Source organism: Brachypodium distachyon, chromosome 2 (assembly GCF_000005505.3).
Source record: "Brachypodium distachyon strain Bd21 chromosome 2, Brachypodium_distachyon_v3.0, whole genome shotgun sequence".
NCBI lineage: Eukaryota > Viridiplantae > Streptophyta > Magnoliopsida > Poales > Poaceae > Brachypodium > Brachypodium distachyon.
Window position 1 is genome coordinate 6,774,016 of NC_016132.3, and position 19,264 is coordinate 6,793,279.

Here is a 19,264-nt window from a genome sequence, read left to right on the forward strand (position 1 = left end):
GAGAGAGCGCTCGGCTCCCGCCGTGTCGTGCAGCTGAGCAATGGGAACTTCTGCTGTGTGGAGATGAGCTGTGCAAGGCTGCAAGCCATGGCGGCGCTCCCAAGGTCTCCATGGGGGCGTTGGCTGATCCAGGAACCGCGGAGTGGACGCTTGAGTATGAGGCGAGTTTTTCCGAGATCTGGGCCGCTGAGAGCTACAAGGCGTCGGGGCTGCCGGAGAAGACTCCCGTGCTCGCGCTCATCCACCCCAAGAATCCAGATGTGGTCTACTTCTTCTTGGAGGATCACCTCTTCGGCGTCGATATGCGCACGAAGTCGGTCGTGGAGTGCGAGCCTTACGAGCCATCCACTCCACGGAAGAAAGGCAGCTTCTCTTCTTGGCTCGTTCTTCCATTTGAGCTTCCGCCCGCGTTCTCGGCAGGTAATCTCTCTCCACTAACCTGTACTGTTGATGTAGGCCGTAAGAGATGGACAGAGATAGTTCTTGTGTACAACTTTCTACGTACTTGTGGACATAGTTTGCAAGCCAAACTATTGGTATTGAGTATTGGCATGTACCATGTAGAGTTGTAGACTTTAGTGGGGGCGTTATATTAGGATGATGATGATTTTGTCAAGCAAAAAAATGGTTCAGTTTAAATGTGATCTAAACACTTCATACCGCGCATACCAGCCAGTGGATTCGACGCAATAAAACTTTGACTATAATTGATGTTACTCAGTTTTGTGATTCATGCCCTATAATTGTCATTTCTTGTACTCGATCGAAAGCTAAAGCTGAGTGCATGAATGTTATTCAGTATGTGTGAAGTAATTGTAGATACCATGTAATTATTTAACTGTGTAAAGATATGTCTAGATAGGTGTAGGTTTACTGATGGGAATTTCTTTCAGTTCGTCTAAAATGATATCTTCATACTCCTTTTTCCTGACATTGCACTAGGTTGTTATTTGAATTATTTGATCATTAGTTTCTCTGCATATTCTCTAATTAAAGTGTATCTGATCATAGAAAGAAACTAGCTAGTTTTCTGTCACTCATATATCAATTTCCATAACAAGAAGCTATCTAGTTTCTGTCACTCATATATCGATTTCCTCATTTCCATAACAAGACGCAGTAGTTTCAATCAAATACAAAGCATTTGAACGTTTCAAGTTCTCCTTTTTACCTAACATGTATTTGCTTTGGTTGAATGTTCGTCAGGGTTAAGGAATGAAGCCTCATCTACGCCACCTACTTCTGCTCCAGCTGCAGGCAACAGAGTTTAACATGGGGAGCCTTCCACTTGCATCATCCAAAGTTCCAAGCCAAGTGAAGTTAGCTGCGTGTGATCACCTGTTTGTCATGTAGTGCTCGTCTGTCTGTTACAAGCTGAATATGTTTTGCTAGTTCTTGCCCTGCTAATTTCCTTTGTGGCCTCAACCAACGTGACCTTCTATGATGGTACTCCTTTCGGCAGCAGTTTGATTTGATAACTTTGTTATGCCTCCATGCTTCTCTTTGATTATGGTTTCTGCATGCTTAATACTCCCTCCGTCCCATATTAACTGTCTCACATTTGCCTAAATATGCATGTATCTATACCTAAAAAACATCTAGATACATGTAATATTTTGACACTTAATATTGGACGGAGGGAGTAGAACTTAACTGTTGACATGTGCCTTAACAAAATCCTTGCTACGTCATCAGCACTGACAAATCAGTTGTTTTACTTACCCATTCTGGTATTCAAATTGTTCATTTGTGGTGTCATTTGTAGTTCTATCAGGCTTGCTGGTTGCCTTGCTTGTTATAAGTTTAAACTATTTTTTGCAATTCTGTGACGGTTGTTTTCGTTATAGAACATACCATTCTGTGACAGTGGGATTAGTATTAATCTGTGTGACATTATTGTGCTACCTGCTGCCTTCTGCTCATGTATCTTTCTTAGGGTTTTGCATGAGTTCTGATGATGGATCACATTGTATATAAGTTCTGCATTCTGTTCCAGTCTAATAGTAGTATGCACTGTTCTGCTGATAGCTCATACAGTTTAGGCTCTTCCTTAAAAAATTGTTTGGGCTGTTTTTTTTATTTTTAGAGAGAGCTGTTTGTTGTTTGTGGTCTCAATGTATAGCAGTTTATCTTGTTGCATGTTTTGGTTCAGTCTTTTCTGAGAATGGTTGTAGCGGTCATAATGTATACGGAGTACTATTCTTTAGGCAGTTATCAAATTGAGGACCTTATCCATAGGTGGTGCACAGTATGGAAGTACCTTTCGTTACTGTGGTAGTCCGTTGATCTTATAATAGTTATAGGCGAAGACAATGCATTTTGTTCATCGGAAGCTATTGTACTCCCAGTTCTTCTTTGCCTGTATTTCAATCAGAAAGGACTCCGGAGCTTGATTCATACCAACACGGAGTTGCAAACAGACAGATGAACAAAGTTGTTACGTGCTCTGGTTTTTATTCTCTCAATATGCAGTTGGACTGTGTGACTGGTTGGATGAAAATTGAAAGGTTCACACCAATTAAGCTGTTTGTGCCGATTCAATAATGATTGAACCTGTGTATTTTTGCTTTCATCGGAAGCTATGGTAGGAGTTTATAGTGTTGCCAACGCCAGGTGCATTAGCAGCTAGCAATGGTTGGCAAGCGCAAGTGAATTTGTGATAATATTGCACAATACTAGCATGCATGTCCACAATCGATGCGCAATTGCGCGACCTACAAATGGCAAATGATATTTACAAACACGGTAGCAAAGCTTATTGCAACATACTCGCCAGGAACGAATTGAGTACAAAAAAATTACAAACGCGCCAGGAGCGAGTCAATCTCTCGGCTAGAGGCAGCCAGTACTTTCCCGAGCGCCTAATCAATCTCAAACATGGGCAGCGATGTTGACGACGTCGGCAGCTGCTGGTCGTGGTGCGCGTCCTCGACGGCCTCGAACGAGAGGTTCCTCTTGATGGTCTCCAGCACCGACGCCAGCGTGCCGCCAGGCGCGCTCTCGCCCACGGCGCCGGCACCGTCCGCCTGCCCAGAGCCCCCCCCGGCTATCAGGTACTGCAAGATCTGGCAGTCAGTCCAGTCGTCAACGTAGCCGCCTACGCCGTACGGCGCGTCGGGCACCTGTACCGGAGCTACGCCGGCATGGCTTGGCGGAGCCGCCCCGGAGCCGAGCCCGCCCGCGTCCGGCGCGACGGGCACGGACGCGGCGCCCTTCTTACGCACGCGGCAGAGGACCCAGTCGTCGAGCCTCATGGAGTCGCGGGGGTGATTATTACTGTGGGCGGCGCCGTCGTCGGGGTGGAGAAGGCGGAACTCGTGCATGACCCAGTCGGTCTTGGCGCCCCGGGGAGAGCGGCCCTGGTAGAAGACGAGCGCCTTCTTGACGCCCAGGCAGCGCGCTCCGCCGGAGGCCAGGATGGGCTTGTCGGTGCCCGTGGCCTTCCAGTAGCCCGACCCCGCCGTGCGGTTCGGCCGCGCGCCGTTGGGGTACTTGCGCTCCCGCGGGCTGAAGAAGAACCACTCCCCTTCCCCGAACATCGCCTTGCCTGCACGCACGTACGTACGCACAAAATTGTTATAGAAATATGTCCATACTCCATTTCATTACAGGTTGCCCATGCAAATAAAAATATGTGCAGTAGTGCTGTTCCTTTCGATGGATTGCATGCTGTGGGTGTTAATTAATTAAGACGATCGAGGTGGGCAAAGCTCATCAACTGATCGTGTGGGAGTTAAAACTACTTGCTCCGTACAGCGAGATTGTATATTTCTATATATATATCGGAGTAGACAAGGAGATGAGGAGATCGACACGTACGGCCGGACACTTGTTGTACTTGTCCAATTCTCTTGTTCGACCTGGACGATGATGTATAAATAATATTCTCTCCGTCCCCCAGCTAGATTTCTCGTTTTTTATTTTATTTACTAAAGGAAAATTAATTTAAAAAAAAACAGCTAGTCGAAACGGTGGTGGATAACAAAAAGAGCTTGTCCTGTCTCATGGCTGATTACCAGGGAGTTCCCAGGGGTCGAACTTGTAGATGTCGACGTCGGCGATGATGGAGGTGGCAGCGGAGGCGGCGGAGGTGACCTTCTTCTTGAGGTAGCAGACGATGATCTCCTGGTCCGTCGGCTGGAAACGGAACCCCGGCGGCAGCTGCCACCCCCGGAACACAAACCCTTCTTCCATCACCGATATCCCTACCTACCTGTGAATCAATCAATAAGCTCCCCGGCCGGATCTTTACTGCTCACTCGCACCTTCACAGCTAGCCTAGAGTCGCCGCCTACATACGACGAAGAACTGGCTCGATTTGGGCAATGGAACACAAGGGAATCAAGTGTAACTACAGGAGATGCATGCACATATAGAACCTATATATATATATATAGCTGGCTTGATTGAGAAAAAAAATTAGCCAGCTTAGTGATCGATACTGGTCATGGTCAATGAGTAGTGTCCAAGCAAATAGCTATTGATCGATGTGTTTATCGATCCAGCTGGGACAGCGACAGGCGGGGCGTACATACACAAGGGACAGTAATTGCTGACGTCCAATGTTACGTCGCGCTTACAAGTAAGCCACGCGCACGTGACCATGACAGCCGCCGGCCAAATTAAGCTTTATGGATATTACGTACGTTTGTACGCACTTTAATTTCAGCATGCATGAATGTTAATTAGATCGGGTCGCCAGCTATATGGCTGGTGAATGTGGAACCGTCGTTTAACTGGTGTGCCGCACAAAAAGTTTGATTGCCGATTTGTCATTTCTACACCAAGCACGTTACACGTATACGGTCCTTATTCGCATTGCAGAGGCCGGCGAGAGGTTATCTTCTTTTTCGGATGAAAAAGCACACCTTCACTTGGCTACCTGTCGTCGACACGTTGATCAAGTGGACACGAATACAAGGAGCAAGGTGTTCATGTAAATGTAACATATTCGGTGTGTAACGAATATAAGGCGGTGGTGAAACCAAGAGGAACGAATTGGCTAATTTTGCAGGATTCGTAATGCATCGTGTGACGACTTGCCGGTCTCAGAAGCAGATATTTTACAGTTACACGGGCGAGGAGAGCAATGTTGCGACTTTGTTAATTGCGGACTGTCACTGTACGTACCCACAGATTAATGCTTTGTCCTTGCCCCTCGGTGCCATGTTGATCAGCAGACACCAGCATGCAGCAGCAGCAACCGCTTGGACGGTGCAAGCAACGGAAGAATTGATTCCCCGGATAGGCCTGAGGTCATCTCGCCATGAGTGTCCCGGGAAGCAACTTAAGCTAGTTTCATGATCACGAGCAAGTTACCTACGGTTGAGCCCTGTAATCCTGTCACTTTGTTACACTCTTGGTTCATGCACTGGAGCGATTATCGCGTGGCCTCGGCGGTAGAGGTCATGGGCCGTCATGTCACCTGGGCCCACTCATGACTTGGAAGGCCGGGTTCGAACGAATTATGCAAGAGGGCCCGTGTACGTTGCTCTCTTCTCCTGGGCGAGATTTCGCCCGTGTGCAAGCCCAAGCCCAGATTGATTTGTATTTCTAACGGGCCGATGGTCTTGGCAAGCCGATCTGTCCAAGTGCCGAGGCACCCCACCAATAAATTCGAGTCCATTCCATTCCCCGTATTCCGCGCCCCACGCACGGCCCCCACGGCACATGGGCAGCCACAACCCTTCTCCTGGTCCTGGATGCGTGGCTGCGTCCAACTCTCCCGTAAGTTGAGCCGATGGACCAACAACGAGACGATGATCCACTCAGCATCCAAGGAAAAAATAAGAGCCCGCAACGCATCACATCACCAACACATGCAGCAGCATCGGCTGGCCCAAGGCCAAACCCACCGCGAACCCAGGTTGCACCAGCCGGCCGGGACGGGCATCATTGCGGCAGGATTAAACTATCAACTGCCTGCGAAATGATCCAGCCAGTACTGCTTGCTGGTACTAAGCATATATAACTGTGGCTCTATCACTGGGCGAGCGGGTATAATTAGGGCCACGGGTTTGCTCGATTCTCAGACGTACACACGCCATCGTTGCGTCACAACACACTGGCTCGCGGTACAGTTGGCAGCTTATTAATTCCGTTTATATATATACGTGCGTACTGCTGCCTCACTCAACGTGCTTCAAGAGGCAAACTCTCAATCTGAGACACGTGTGTGTATCGTCCCGGATGATATGATCAGTGTGATGTTTTACTGTGCCAATTCTTGAATTGTTCGACTAATTGGTCTTTTTCGACTGAGAGCGGCGAGGACGACCTTGATAAATATACACTCGCTTGCTTAACTGACCACGAATTGAAGACGATGTCGATCCATGCAACGTGGAAGAAGTTAACCGTGGCATGCGTGCAGAGTGCGTGACTGTGATGTTGGACTGTAGCAGCGTTACTATCTTGTTAACTGACCACGAATTGAAGACTATGTCGATCGACGGGAACCGGCCGGCCGGCCGTCCATGGAAACGTGGAAGAAGTTAACCGTGACGCGTGTGCGGCGTGCATCACAGTGATGTTGGACTGTAGCAGCGTTATTATCTTGATACTTGCTCCGTCCAACAAAGTATGTCTCAATTTCAATTAAATTTGAATACATCTATACACTAAGTCATGTCTAGATACATCCAAATTTCGACAAAATTGAGACATCTTTTGTTGGACGGAGGGAGTAGTAAAATTCAAGGAGCAACAGTTCCTCCTTAAATTCAGCGGATAAACCTTGATAGAGGTTGCATGTGAGTGTCAACATTGAAGGCGATTTGCACTTAACATATCACTGAATGAATTGTATGAATATTTTTACTCCCTCGGTCTCATATTAAGCGACTAAAATTTGCCTAAATATGGATGTATCTATGTCTAAAAAACGTCTATATACACGTAAAAGAAAATCACTTAATATGGGACGGAGGGAGTAAAAGTTTTCGTTTGAAGAAACTGAATTCCCGATGATTTTTAGCGCTGGTTTGCTCCTGAATCACTGGGATGTTTGTGGATGCGCAAGCAATTCCCAATAAAAGTCAATCTACTCCTATTGTCTTTTCCAGTTTCAGGATCAAGTACGACAAGGCATCAAATAATTTTCTTGTCTTTCATATCCTTCTGATTTTCAATTTCATGTTGTCTCATAGTTTTCTGCGTGTTTTCAATCCCTACATCCAAGATGCAGTAGATCTATTGATGTTGTTGACTTCCCGTAGTCAACTGTGAAATTGCAGGGACCATTTCTCTAATCCCGTTCCGTTGAGAACACGCACACACACCACAAACAAACAAACAAAAAAAACACTTACATGGCTGTCAGTGCGTCACTCCTTCCCGGCGAAGTAACCACACACATTACCATTCCAGCCCTAATCACAAGGCGGATCCATCCAATGCGACTGAGCACAAGAGATAGAGACGGAATCACGCAGGCAGCTGAATGAAGAAGATAACCCCAATTATCACTCCTCCCCAAACGGCCAGACCTCAATCAATCATGTGCCGATGTGCGACGCGAACGCGAGTAGTACTAGAGCGCAATCATCAACCGGGGGCGTGTCGCCCAGCCCAACTGGCGAAACAAGAAAGAAAGAATTCCCCTCCGCCGCACTCGGGACCCCCTCGAGCCGAGCCACCGCAACAAAACCCCAAACCCGACACGAGAAAACAACAAAGCGGCGGCGCCCATCCATCCATCCAATCCGTAGACACCACCTCAATTCTCTTCCGCCTTCCCCGCTAGTACTCCCTCGAGCCGAGCTAGGAGCTCCTCGCCCCCTACGGGACAAGAAGACAATCGCTCGCTCGCTCTCTCGAGGCTCGCAGTGGTAGGCCAATCCAAAAAGGCAGCTCGCGCGTCATCCTTCTTCTCTCCTTCCCCGCCACGCACGCAGCAGGAAGGGAAGGCATGAGCTGCTTGCAGTCGCCGACTCCGGGCGTTGACGTCGACAGGAGGAGGCGGCCGGCGCAGAAGGCAGAGGCGGAGGGTCGTCCGGCGCTGGACATGCTCGACGAGTTCTGGTTCTTCAGCAACACGCTGGGCAAGCAGGACGACGGGAAGGGGATGCGGAGGCCGCCGCTGCTGCCCAAGTCGCCCTCCACGTCGTCCGCCTCGTCTGGGCGGACCAAGGGGCATGGCTCCGACGGCCAGCAGCAGCAGCAGCAGCAGGCGGGGGATAGTAGGCTTAGTAGCAAGTCCCGGTTCTTCGCGTCCGGGTGCCGGAGGCTCCTCCGGACGCCGTCTCTCCCGGCGCCCCGCATCGGCAGGGAGGAGCTGCCCAAGGACGAAGAGATAGTGGATGAGGATGCTGCTGTTGCTGATCAGGAAGTGGAGGTGGAGGACGATGATCTGAACTGGAGCTCCATTTACGAGGGCGTCCTGCGCACCAGGATCGCCGAGGAGGAACGCAGGTCGTCATCGGCGGCAGCGCTGCACCGGGCGCCGTCCATGCCGGTCCCGCCGTCCGCCACGATGGGCGGCCGCCGCGGCGGCGGCCTCGAGACGGCCACCATGTCGACGCCGAGCATGCCCAGGCTCCAGCACTCGTACAGCACGCTCGAGAGACACTGCCGCTCGCACACGCCCACCAAGGTACGTACGCACAGACGCACCAATGCATCGCAATTGCAACCGAAAAATTTCGACCATGGCTTCCGATCCGAGGCACCATCTTGGGTGATCGATCGAATGCTCTAACTAGCTCTGGAGCTTGTTGTTTCCTGCTGAAACAAACAATTGATTCACGTGCTGGTTGGTTCTGTGCAGCCTGACCGGCCGACACCGAGGACGACGGCAGGCGGCAGCAAGCCGGGGCGTGGCCAGCCGCGGCGCGAGCTCCGATCGTTCAGCGCGGCCCAGCAGCCGGCCATCGCCCGGAACAGGAGCTCGTTGCAGTTGCAGGACAAGATGTGGAAGAGCTCGAGCGCCCTGGAATCGATCGAGGTGCAGGGGTTCAAGGACCTGGGCTTCGTGTTCGACAAGGAGGAGCTCAGGGAGAGCCTGGCGGACGTGCTCCCGGGCCTCCGCGACAGCAAAGCGGCCAAGAGCTCCGGCTCCGTCTCGGCCGGGTCCGGCAGCGCCAGCGACGACAACGACGACACGAACGGGAGTGCCGTTGGGGATGGTGAGACCGTGCGGCGGCCGTACCTGTCGGAGGCGTGGCACCACGGCGCGCGGTCGGCGCCGCCCGCGGCGGCGGGGATAAGGCTGCAGCAGGCGGACGCGAGGTCCGCGGCGGAGATGAAGGACCAGATTCGGATGTGGGCGCAGGCCGTCGCGTGCAACGTCAGACAAGAGTGTTAAATGGGGACGCCCCGTACTGCCTCGTCCCGTCCCATGGCTTGGCTCCACTCCAACTCCATCGATCCTCCTGCAAAAACAAACTACACAGCAGCATCAGAAAGATCAAGATCAGGAAACACAACTACGCCCGATGCTATGATACTCCGATTTTTGTTACTTTGGCCTCCCTCCGCAGAAAAACTCCACACGGGATAAATATTTAGGTAGCTGTTCGGTGCTCTTGCTCTCGTTGGTTTCTGAATAAAAAGAGGTGAAAATCATCGTATTCTTTCGATCCATTCCATTCCATTGCTGCCTTTTCCACTCGCGTTTTTTTCTCCCTTTTGCTACGGTAACTGAAATGGTCAATGGGGATCAGAAGATGTCCTGAGCCACTACAGCATTCCCAGGGAAATCTGGCAGGCAACTCAATTTTCCCAGTCGACGCTTACTCAGCTACGGAATTGCTAGCGAATTTCCACGTTGCAGGCGACGATTGTTGCTACAAAGTGGAGTTTTAAACTTCGTTCGACATTGCTGTAGATTATTATGACAATTACGTTTGTCTAGCCGTCTTTTTTTCTATTTAGACATTTTTTGTGTGACTATATTCCACAGCTGATCCCTAATTATAAACTATGCTCAACACAGCACAATACAGCAACCATAAACTAAGCTTAGCAGTGAAAATGCATAAACTGAGCCTAAATCCTTCAGTCGTTGTCAATGTCACAAAATCCGGACCTCAGCTCATGGCACAAGTAACAAAGGTAAAGTGGAAACACGCAAGAGTGATTTTTTGCTGATACGTGTACGTAACTACAAGTAGGCAGTGATTGAGGCAATAATGTAATCTGCGTAGAGAACAGCAGGAGAGCATGGCGACGCATACCTAGCTGCCCGCCAGCCCACCGAATACCACCATGTGCCGGCTTCTGGCCACCAGCAGGCAAGGCCAAAAACAATGTTCGGAATCTGGTCAGTTCGGCGCCAGTAACATGCGAGATCCAATGCGAGCCAACCAGCCAGGTATAGCATATGCAGCACCATCATCATTCGTCAGGTGTCACACACGATTGGACATTAGAGCAACTCAGACTCGGCGCCGATCGCGGCGGCCGGCTCGCTATTTATTCCTTTCTTCTGCCATCCATCCATATTCCATACCACCCGAGGACGGCCAAGAGCTCAGCATGCATCAAACAACTCATTTTCGTTGTTGAAGTACACAGCATTCAAAGTAAAATAGACGATACAAGTATGACTAGAAGATATAAATAGTACTGTATTTAATGAAAGTACATGCTGCAAAAGTGAGAACTCCGGCTAGTTAAGTGGCATCCATCATGCACAATCATCAGAGGTCTCCCTTGCCGGGAGGCTGGGACATGGGCTGATTGTGCTGTCACCCATCTGGTACCATGGCAAAGCTGAGCATAGTGCCCTTGATGCCCACAAAATGAGCCCTAAAACTCCTACCTCCGGTTGCGCCTGAATGTTATACCCTGCCTAAAACTAGTTGTGCCAAAAGTTGGAGCCCAGGTTTCTTTCCCTCCAGGCTTCAGTAGGTTTAAATTACCGAGCAGAAATGCCACTGACAGCAGGTCTTTTCAAGATCGCACCTTGCAGAAGATATGACGCCTTGTTTCGAACCTGCATGAAACAATATGCTCCAATATAAGCAGTAGGAAAAGAAAAGGATGCATCAACTCAAGCAAAAGATTCGGTACCTTTGAAGCGTAGAATCTCCAGTCTGTGCATCCAATTTGGGTCGAACAGTTTCGGAGATAATTACGCCAAGCTTCAATTATCGCAGGCTTATTTCTAAACGCATCACTTGAGAACAGCAAGTTGTCCATCAGAACCAGGTACACGTACAGCCTGAAGAAATTGCATTCTTTCTCCTTCACATTTATGGATGTGACAGACTTCAAGATCTTTTCAACATTTGCAACCTAAGTATGAAAGATAGAGTCAGCACACTGGCCAAAAGGAAATTAATATTTAAGACACATCATCATGGTTACTTTAAGGCCAAAGCTGATCTTGAGAAACTGAAGGGCCAGCTGGCTCCTTAAGAATTTGCTACGCTCATTTGTTCCAGTAATGCAGTCAACAATCCTTAAACAATTGAGATCCAGAGGGACTCTGCAAGGTTATGAAATTGACTTCAGATAGGCACATAGCATAAGAGAAAACCATGGTAACGATTCAAGGAAGCATCTTTTACTGTTTTCACATGTCACGGAAGTAATGGAGAAGCTTAAGTCCTAAACATTAGCACAACAAGGTTCAGTGATGATATACTTGTCGGGAAGCAGTCATTGCTAGTCAGTATTTAGTATTTACCGACTCTTTTAACTACTGCAGCACTTTATGAGACATGGATATATGACGAAACAGTGTTGGTCACAAATTTATAATACAATCTCTTAATGTTTACCTCTTAGCAATTGACTCAGCCACCACTAGGCAGCTACTTTCCCATTCACTTGAGTTGAAGTACAAGACGAGTGAGTTCAGGCAGTCTCCCAAAATAAGCAGCAGTCCTTCAAGGTGACGGTCCAAAAAGAGGGAAATAACAATAACAAGGAGATCTTCTGCTTCAGAAGGCGAGAAGACAGAATGCATTTTTCTGTATTGAATAAATGAACCATGTAAACAGAAAGAATGATAGAACTATTAGAGTATTGGTTACCATCACAGTTTTTATAACTTTTTCGAGGATTAAATGAACACATATTATCAGTCACATGTTATCATGACCACAATAGTGACAACTGTTAACTCCTCTCCATGCAGAGATGCACATAATGTTGGGAATAAAGATAACTAACTGGAGGAAAAAAAATAGACACCTTATACTAGACTTTCTGTTGCTGACTGCAAACACACAGCAGAAGAAACTACACCTTAAATTTCATAGGTAAACAGAACATTATAGTGAATATCTAGATGTTAATTTTATATGGGCAGTTCAATTCAGATTTTGCAGGTGAATCATAAGCACAAAAAGCTATAACAAATTACCCACAGGATCAAACTTTGCAATTACCTAATTTTGCAGCAAGCAGATACAACCCTTAACCATGCAATGATGTTTTGGGGTGGACCGTCATCTGTAACCAAAAAGTTTATTTTCGAATTTGTATGCTGCTGAGAAATAGTTACAAATGGACATGGACTTTTCTGAATGTTCGCCATGACAAGTCTGAAATTCGCGATTCAAAATCAAATATGTTGCACATAAGTGATATAACTGACTAAGTGATTAATAAAGAAAATCTGTATCGAAATAACCTGCAACAGCACTTCCAGAGATGCAAGTTTTAGTGAAGGGAGCATCATGTAGATATCCATAGTTAAGTACAGCATCCTTTAGAATAGAGTAGCTTGGGAAATACCCAAACTTGATCAATTGTTTATCATCCTGTATCAATCAAAAGTCATTGTATAGAAGCTTTGAAGGTTGAACACAGAAGCTCGAAAGAAAAAGAAAAAAGAGATTCTGTTACCTCATTTAGGGAAAGGAGACTATCCCAAAATTCAGATGCAGAATTTTGTAACTTCTTGTTGGTTGAGTACAGCACTGGTGGCTAATGGTAGTAAGCATACAGTGCAATATAACATAACAATTTATGAACTGAAATTAGCATATAAATTAGTCTTACACTTGGTTAGTGTCCATGATACTATAGAGTCTTCAACAGAACCATACAAGAGGACCAACTTCAAAAGCCAGCCATCCCTCAGCATGCCTTCTAGAAAGCCCTCTCCTAGACAAACACAAAAAAACATCAAGAAGTTACTGAGATTATCTGCAAGGGGCAACACCAAAACTCGAAACTATCTATATAACAGACAAAGTAAAGAATGCGGGCAACGCAACGGGTTAAACCAAACCATGTCCAATCTCCATTTTTGGTTAAACAGGAGACTTACACACTCGTAACACAACTAACCTTGTTCCATTTCTGGATCAAAACCTAAATGCTCTTCTCCAGAGAATGATTGCAAAAGTTGACAATTTTCGATTCCCGAGTCGTTAAGAATTGGGGGCAATTTCTGGAAGCACAACTCATGAAGATAATTTAGCAGTAGGAAATAAAACACTGCACATAGCACTCAAAACATCTGAGCAGAATTAGAGTCATCGGACCTGGCAGCCAAATACTTGCAGTCCCCATTGGGGTACATCATCTCCAGGATCCATTGCTTTCGCCTTCAAATGCAAGAAGTTAATTTCTGAAAAAACAGAACACAGTCTACTAACACGTATTGATTGACAATTACCTGTTCCTCACACTCCTCAACAAATTTGCAAAAGTTAATCTCCTTCTCCCTAATTTTTTTGTCTTCGTCGTCTGAATTATATCCCTTGAGGCCGCGCTTAGACTTGCTGCCAGAAGCTTTGAGCTCATCCTTGCCCGATTCAAAGAAATCCACTAAGAGATCGTCCAACCCAATAACCTTCTTCCTGCAAAGAAGCTTTGATCAATGCTTGCTAAATCGCTAAAGGTTGTATGATCGACACACTTAACCACCATTGCACACTTTCAGTTCAAATTATTCTGGTGGTAACGTGCCACCGTGCATTCTACGGTTCTACCATCTAACCACAGATGATCAAACAAGTTTTGCACTGCCGTACACACCACAGGACTAATTGGGTACTGTGTTTGTTCAGAGAACGTCTGATTTGTTTTCTGATAAGAGCTACTCCATCATTTCCTTCATGTGACTGTTTTTCCTATTACTACAAATTGCTTTGGTTTTAAGGGGGCGCCTCTGATCCTAGTGCTGCTGCTACAACCTTTCCAAACAACATTATCGAATATCGATCGATCGGTAATTACCAAATCCGACAAAAATGAAACCGTTCGATAGCCTCCAGCCCTTAAAAGTGTAAAACCCTAAAACCACTAGTACAAGGAACCGCAGCAACCAGCTAATTCACGCCCCGACTGCTCAAAACCTCAGCAAGGCACCCCCAACAAAATGTCCGAAAATTAGAAAGCTTCGGACAATCAAATCTAAGGGAACATCCTATCCACGTGCCCCTGCCGAAATCAACAAACAAAAATGAAAACGGGACTGGAAAGAATTGCAAGGGGTGAGGAGGAGGAGGAGCACGGGGCCGCCGGGTTACCTCTTGGCGGGGCGCGGGGCGGAAAGGAGCGGGTCGTTCTCTCCCTCGAAGTCGAGTGGATCGTCTATCACCATCCCTGCGGGCTGCAGCTTTTCCTCGACTCCTTACTTCTAACAACAGAACGATTTCCAAGCAACACCATACCGTTATTAACCGACCGAAAAGCCTTAAAGGTTTTCGAGAACTAACCAGTTCAGAATGCAGGTAAACGATTTCTTAGAGAAAAAACAAGGAGAGAAGGACAAGACAGAATCATCAGCATAGAACAAATACTCTACATTCTTACACCCGTGTGCCTACATGCTAGCCAAGAAAGGGACATGGATTAAAATCCAAAGGTGAAGAGGAGTACATACTTAAATTACCTCTAATCGGTCAAACAGGGTAAAACAGGAAACTATTAAAACAACTACGGAGTACTGTTTAAGACCTAACCAAGGGCGGAGGACCCGGTAGGGCAAGGTAGGGCGGCCGCCCTACCTTGATTTTTGCCTCAGTTACGAATTGGGGAAGATTAAGGATATGCAACGGGAAGCTAAAGGGCGGGATCTGTTCGTGGGGTGATTGGAGGAGAAACGGTCGGGAACGAGAGAATTGCAGGGGAGATAGATATCTGCGGTGGAGGCGCTCGCACGAGGAGGAAGACGAGCGACGGAGCGAGGGGGCTGGGGCGCTCGGCAGCGGTGGCGGCGCTCGCTCGAGGAAAGCAAAGAAAAGGAAAAATCATACTGCCCTCTTTTCCTCAGCGTGAAACCTAGCCGCCTGGAAAAAAAAAACCGCATGCGATCAGGAGCTGAGAGCAAGATGAACGTCTCACATCGTTTTACCATTTTTTGTAAGGATTTTGCGTGTTCTTGACGGCGGCGCCTGATGATGAATGGAATGATGTTTAGATTAATGGTCTCTCCACTCCATCCCCATTTCAGCGTGGCTATCATGGTCTACTTTTTTTTACCAAACTATCATGGTCTACTCCATATAGTTTCTGTATCTCACGGCTCGTAATTTCGTGATTTTGATCATCTTTCTCATCGGTTCGGCTATGATTCAATGGTTCGACAACCTTTCTTGCGAGGGGTGTGGCCAGGCCACCGCACGTTAAACGATCTTAAGTTCTCACCCGCTGGGGTGGGCGGCTCAGTAAAACCTACAAGGTTAGTCCAACTTATGCAGGTTTGGTCTTCTACTGTTTCGTCACCAGAGATTTGGAGAAATATCAAGATGCGATCGGCGCGGCTAGAGAACTTGGCTTCAACGATTTTTGTTGTAATTTTCGGTTTGTCCGAAATCTTTGTTGTCGTCTTAATTTTTTGATCAGTTGTATTTTGCTCGTTGAATAAACAAAGTCAGATCGTTGTTCTAAAAGACAAAAAGAAAAAAAGAAAACGTGAGAGATAAATGAGCTGAGAGTTCCTACCCTAGGCCTAACTGAGAAAAGGTAGTTTAATAATTCGTGTGATGTAAAAAGTTTGTGGCCAGTTGATATCTGTTGGCAAATTAGCAAAAACCGGGAACTAGTGAGACGGGACCCCAAAACTGTGGTTTCTTAAAATTTACCCTTTTTATTTTGCCAAATATCTATGGGTGTGTCCATATCTCAGGCGCCTGAATTTTTAAGTAAAAGATTTAATTCTTGGTCGATAGTATTAAAGTCACTCATTTCCCTTTCGCTGCGAATTTTAAAACACAATCAAGATCCAACAGCTGAACAATCAACTTATCTCTAACTAAAAATCATGCAATTTGGGTATAACAAACCCGAATATCTATTTTGTTAAGCATATAAGTATGCAGATTTTTCTGGAGAAAAATATAACTATATATTTACTCTTGTAAAAACCTAACTTCATAATTCACCTCCATGTATTTATGCTTGCTTGAAACATTGGATTATTAGAAAAATACATAGCATTAATATTATTACACACTTGATAGTTTATACCTGTATACGATGCGACATTGTTTTTGCATGAAATTATTGAAATATTGAATGTTAAAAACAAAATGTTGTAAGAATTAATAAAAATACAAACAAGCACATTAAAATACAGTTTACAATTATAAAATATAAATATTAAATGTTATATGTGTGTTCTACGAATCTGTTGGAAATATGCCCTAGAGGCAATAATAAATTTGTTATTATCATATTTCATTGTTCTTGATAAATGTTTATTGCCCATGCTATAATTGTATTGATTGGAAACTCAAATACATGTGTGGATAAATAAACAAATACCGTGTCCCTAATACGCCTCTACTAGATTAGCTCGTTGATTAAAGATGGTTAAGGTTTCCTAACCATAGACATGTGTTGTCATTTAATAACGAGGTCATATCATTAGGAGAATGATGTGATGGACAGACCCAAACCTAAACATAGTTTTTGATCGTGTCACTTAAGTTTAAGTTGCTTATGTTTTATTATGTCAAGTATTATTTCTTTAGACCATGAGATCATGCCACTCCCTAGTACCGGAAGAATACTTTGTGGGCATCAACCGTCATCTCGTAACTGGGTGATCATAAAGGTGTTTTTCAGGTATCCCAGAAGGTGCTTGTTGGGTTGTATGGATCAAGACTGGGATTTGTCACTCCTTGTGACGGAGAGATATCTCTGGGCCCTCTCGGTAATATAACATCCTAATGAGCTTGCAAGCATGTGACTAATGTGTTTAGTTGCGGGGGTATTATATTACGGAACGAGTAAAGAGAACTTGCCGGTAACGAGATTAAACTAGGTATGGCGATACCGACGATCAAATCTCGGGCAAGTAATATATCGCGAGACAAAGAGAATTGGATACTGGATTAATTGAATCCTCGACATAGTGGTTCAACCGATGAGATCTTCGTGGAATATGTGGGAACTATTATGGACATCCAGGTCCCGCTATTGGTTATTGATATTTGATCATGTCCACATGTTCTCGAACCCGTAGGGTCACACACTTAACGTTTCATGTTGCTTGGGTTAGATGAGATAAATGATGATGATATCGAATTATGATTCGGAGTCTTGGATGGGATCCTAGACGCAACGAGGAGCTCCGGAATGTTCCGGAGATAAAGATTTATATATGGAAAGTTGTTTTCAGGGTTCTGGAAAGTTTGGAATATTTCCCGGTTTTGACCGGGAAGCTTCTAGAAGGTTCCGGAGGGATCCGGAGGGTTCCACCTTGAGGCCCACCTATCCCTGGGCTAAATGGGCCTGTGAGGGAGCACCCTGGCCTTAATGGGCCGAGGGGCTAGCCCACAGGGCCCATGCGGCCAGGAGGAGAGTCCTGGCCGCGGGAGAGTCCTGGCCGCATGAGAGTCCTGGCCGCCGGAAAGTCCTGGCCGCGGGATAGTCCTGGCCGGCCACGCCTCCTCTACCCCTATATAAATAGAAGGGGGGGCAAGGGAGAGAGACACCCCAAGCTTTCAGTTGGGTCTCTCTCCCCTGAGCCCTCCTCTCCTCCTCTTCTCACGCGCACGGCGTAGCCCTGCCCGTGAGAATATTCACCATAGTCACCACGCCGTCGTGCTGCCGGGATCTCGTCTACCTCTCCCTCTCGCTTGCTGGATCGAGGAAGGAGGAGATAACGTGAAGCTGAACGTGTGGATACCAAGGAGGTGCTGTCCGTTCGGCACTGAGATTGATCTCATTGAAAGTTCCACTACACCAACAACGATCTCGTGATCGTAACGCTTAGCGGTCTACGAGGGTATGGTGTTCATGATCCCTCTCGTTACATACATCTAGTATATATATTCTTGGGTTTCTTCCGCACTTCTCGTAGGAAAATTTTTGTTTCCTATGCAACGAACCCAACAGAATCGCCCTACCTAAAGAATTTTTTGTCCTTCGTCCATGTACCTAACTACCAACCCCGAGATTAATCATCTCCGGTACTAAACGAACACGAAAAAACTACACCACCTATGCTCGAATTATGAGCAGAATACCAAAGCAATCCCAGCAAGAATAACTAAACTCCGCCGCCACCACAGATGACAGAACTCACACGGAAGCAGATGACGAAAATGGCAAGAGATCAAGCGCAATAAGTCACAGAAGGCAAATACTGAGATAATCTGCGGAAGATTTCCGCAATCGAGTAGAGAATCATACCTTTCATGTGACGCTGCCGCTGGTGTGTGGTGGGTGCGTAAAAGCGGCCGCCTTTCCTCTCCTTTCCGCCGCCGCCGAAATCGTGCGCTCCCGTGTGGTGTCTCTGTTGGTGGACGGTCGTGGCCAATGAGAATCAACCACCCCTTCTGCTTCTCAGTTTGGCCCACGACGAGGAACCAATAGCCCATCTCACTTCGAAGTCCGACCCATAACACATTAGAGCATCCACCATTCGCTCTTTTCCACTAAAAAAATCCATTCTCTGATTCGCTCTTCCTGATCGTCCAAGCCCAAGGAAAACTAGAAAGGAATTGGAACGCCCCCGAGGGCCCGGCAGCGCCGTCTCGTGGACTTCTGGCACGTATCCCATCTGAGTTTGCCTTTACGACATGGTTCCAACTTCACATTAGAGAACTTAACGGTTAGGCTGGGTTCGAGTTGTTGCAGCAATGGCTGCAGCGGAGGAAATGATCGTACATACCGTCGTGGAGGTGATCGACCTGTGCTCCTTCCTTTCCAAGCGCGGGGTTGCCGTCGACTCGCTACGGCGGAGGACCATGTCCTCAAGGAGCCGCACGAGAAGTTCCACGTCGCTAGTGATCTCGACGACGCCACGGTGCTCTCCAAGATCCGGGACGTGCGTGCCTAGGCGCAACGAAGGCAGACTCTTCCCCGTCAAAGGGTTGTCGTACCCGCTGCCGTTGTCAGATCTTATGAA

At 46.9% G+C, this 19,264-nt stretch overlaps 4 protein-coding genes across 5 annotated transcripts; 2 read left to right on the plus strand and 2 right to left on the minus strand.

The window, feature by feature from the left end:
- Positions 1–110: 110 nt before the first annotated feature.
- Positions 111–1,367, plus strand: LOC100823046. Its single transcript, XM_024458713.1, has 2 exons — positions 111–420; positions 1,207–1,367. The coding sequence occupies exons 1-2, from the start codon at positions 111–113 to the stop codon at positions 1,269–1,271; spliced, it is 375 nt and encodes a 124-aa protein (XP_024314481.1). The 3' UTR covers positions 1,272–1,367.
- A 1,348-nt stretch (positions 1,368–2,715) lies between these two features.
- Positions 2,716–4,340, minus strand: LOC100823363 (NAC transcription factor 56). The gene is made up of 2 exons (XM_003565511.2): positions 4,017–4,340; positions 2,716–3,547 (listed from the first exon to the last, which is right to left on the minus strand). The coding sequence occupies exons 1-2, from the start codon at positions 4,192–4,194 to the stop codon at positions 2,862–2,864; spliced, it is 864 nt and encodes a 287-aa protein (XP_003565559.1). The 5' UTR covers positions 4,195–4,340; the 3' UTR covers positions 2,716–2,861.
- Positions 4,341–7,479: 3,139 nt separating this feature from the next.
- Positions 7,480–9,587, plus strand: LOC100823668. The gene is made up of 2 exons (XM_010232377.3): positions 7,480–8,593; positions 8,768–9,587. Exons 1-2 carry the CDS (start codon positions 7,910–7,912, stop codon positions 9,302–9,304), a joined length of 1,221 nt encoding a protein of 406 aa, XP_010230679.1. The 5' UTR covers positions 7,480–7,909; the 3' UTR covers positions 9,305–9,587.
- Positions 9,588–10,471: 884 nt separating this feature from the next.
- LOC100821696 lies at positions 10,472–15,185 on the minus strand. Of its 2 annotated transcripts, none has more exons than XM_010232379.3 (13): positions 14,868–15,185; positions 14,433–14,539; positions 13,577–13,760; positions 13,443–13,505; positions 13,246–13,348; positions 12,955–13,059; positions 12,799–12,872; positions 12,584–12,713; positions 12,339–12,402; positions 11,727–11,918; positions 11,311–11,431; positions 11,014–11,238; positions 10,472–10,936 (listed from the first exon to the last, which is right to left on the minus strand). In XM_010232379.3, exons 2-13 carry the CDS (start codon positions 14,504–14,506, stop codon positions 10,859–10,861), a joined length of 1,413 nt encoding a protein of 470 aa, XP_010230681.1. In that variant the 5' UTR covers positions 14,507–14,539; positions 14,868–15,185; the 3' UTR covers positions 10,472–10,858. The 2 variants fall into 2 exon arrangements, with proteins under 2 accessions (XP_010230681.1, XP_010230680.1); XM_010232378.3 differs by having other exon boundaries at positions 14,433–14,542.
- Positions 15,186–19,264: the final 4,079 nt, after the last annotated feature.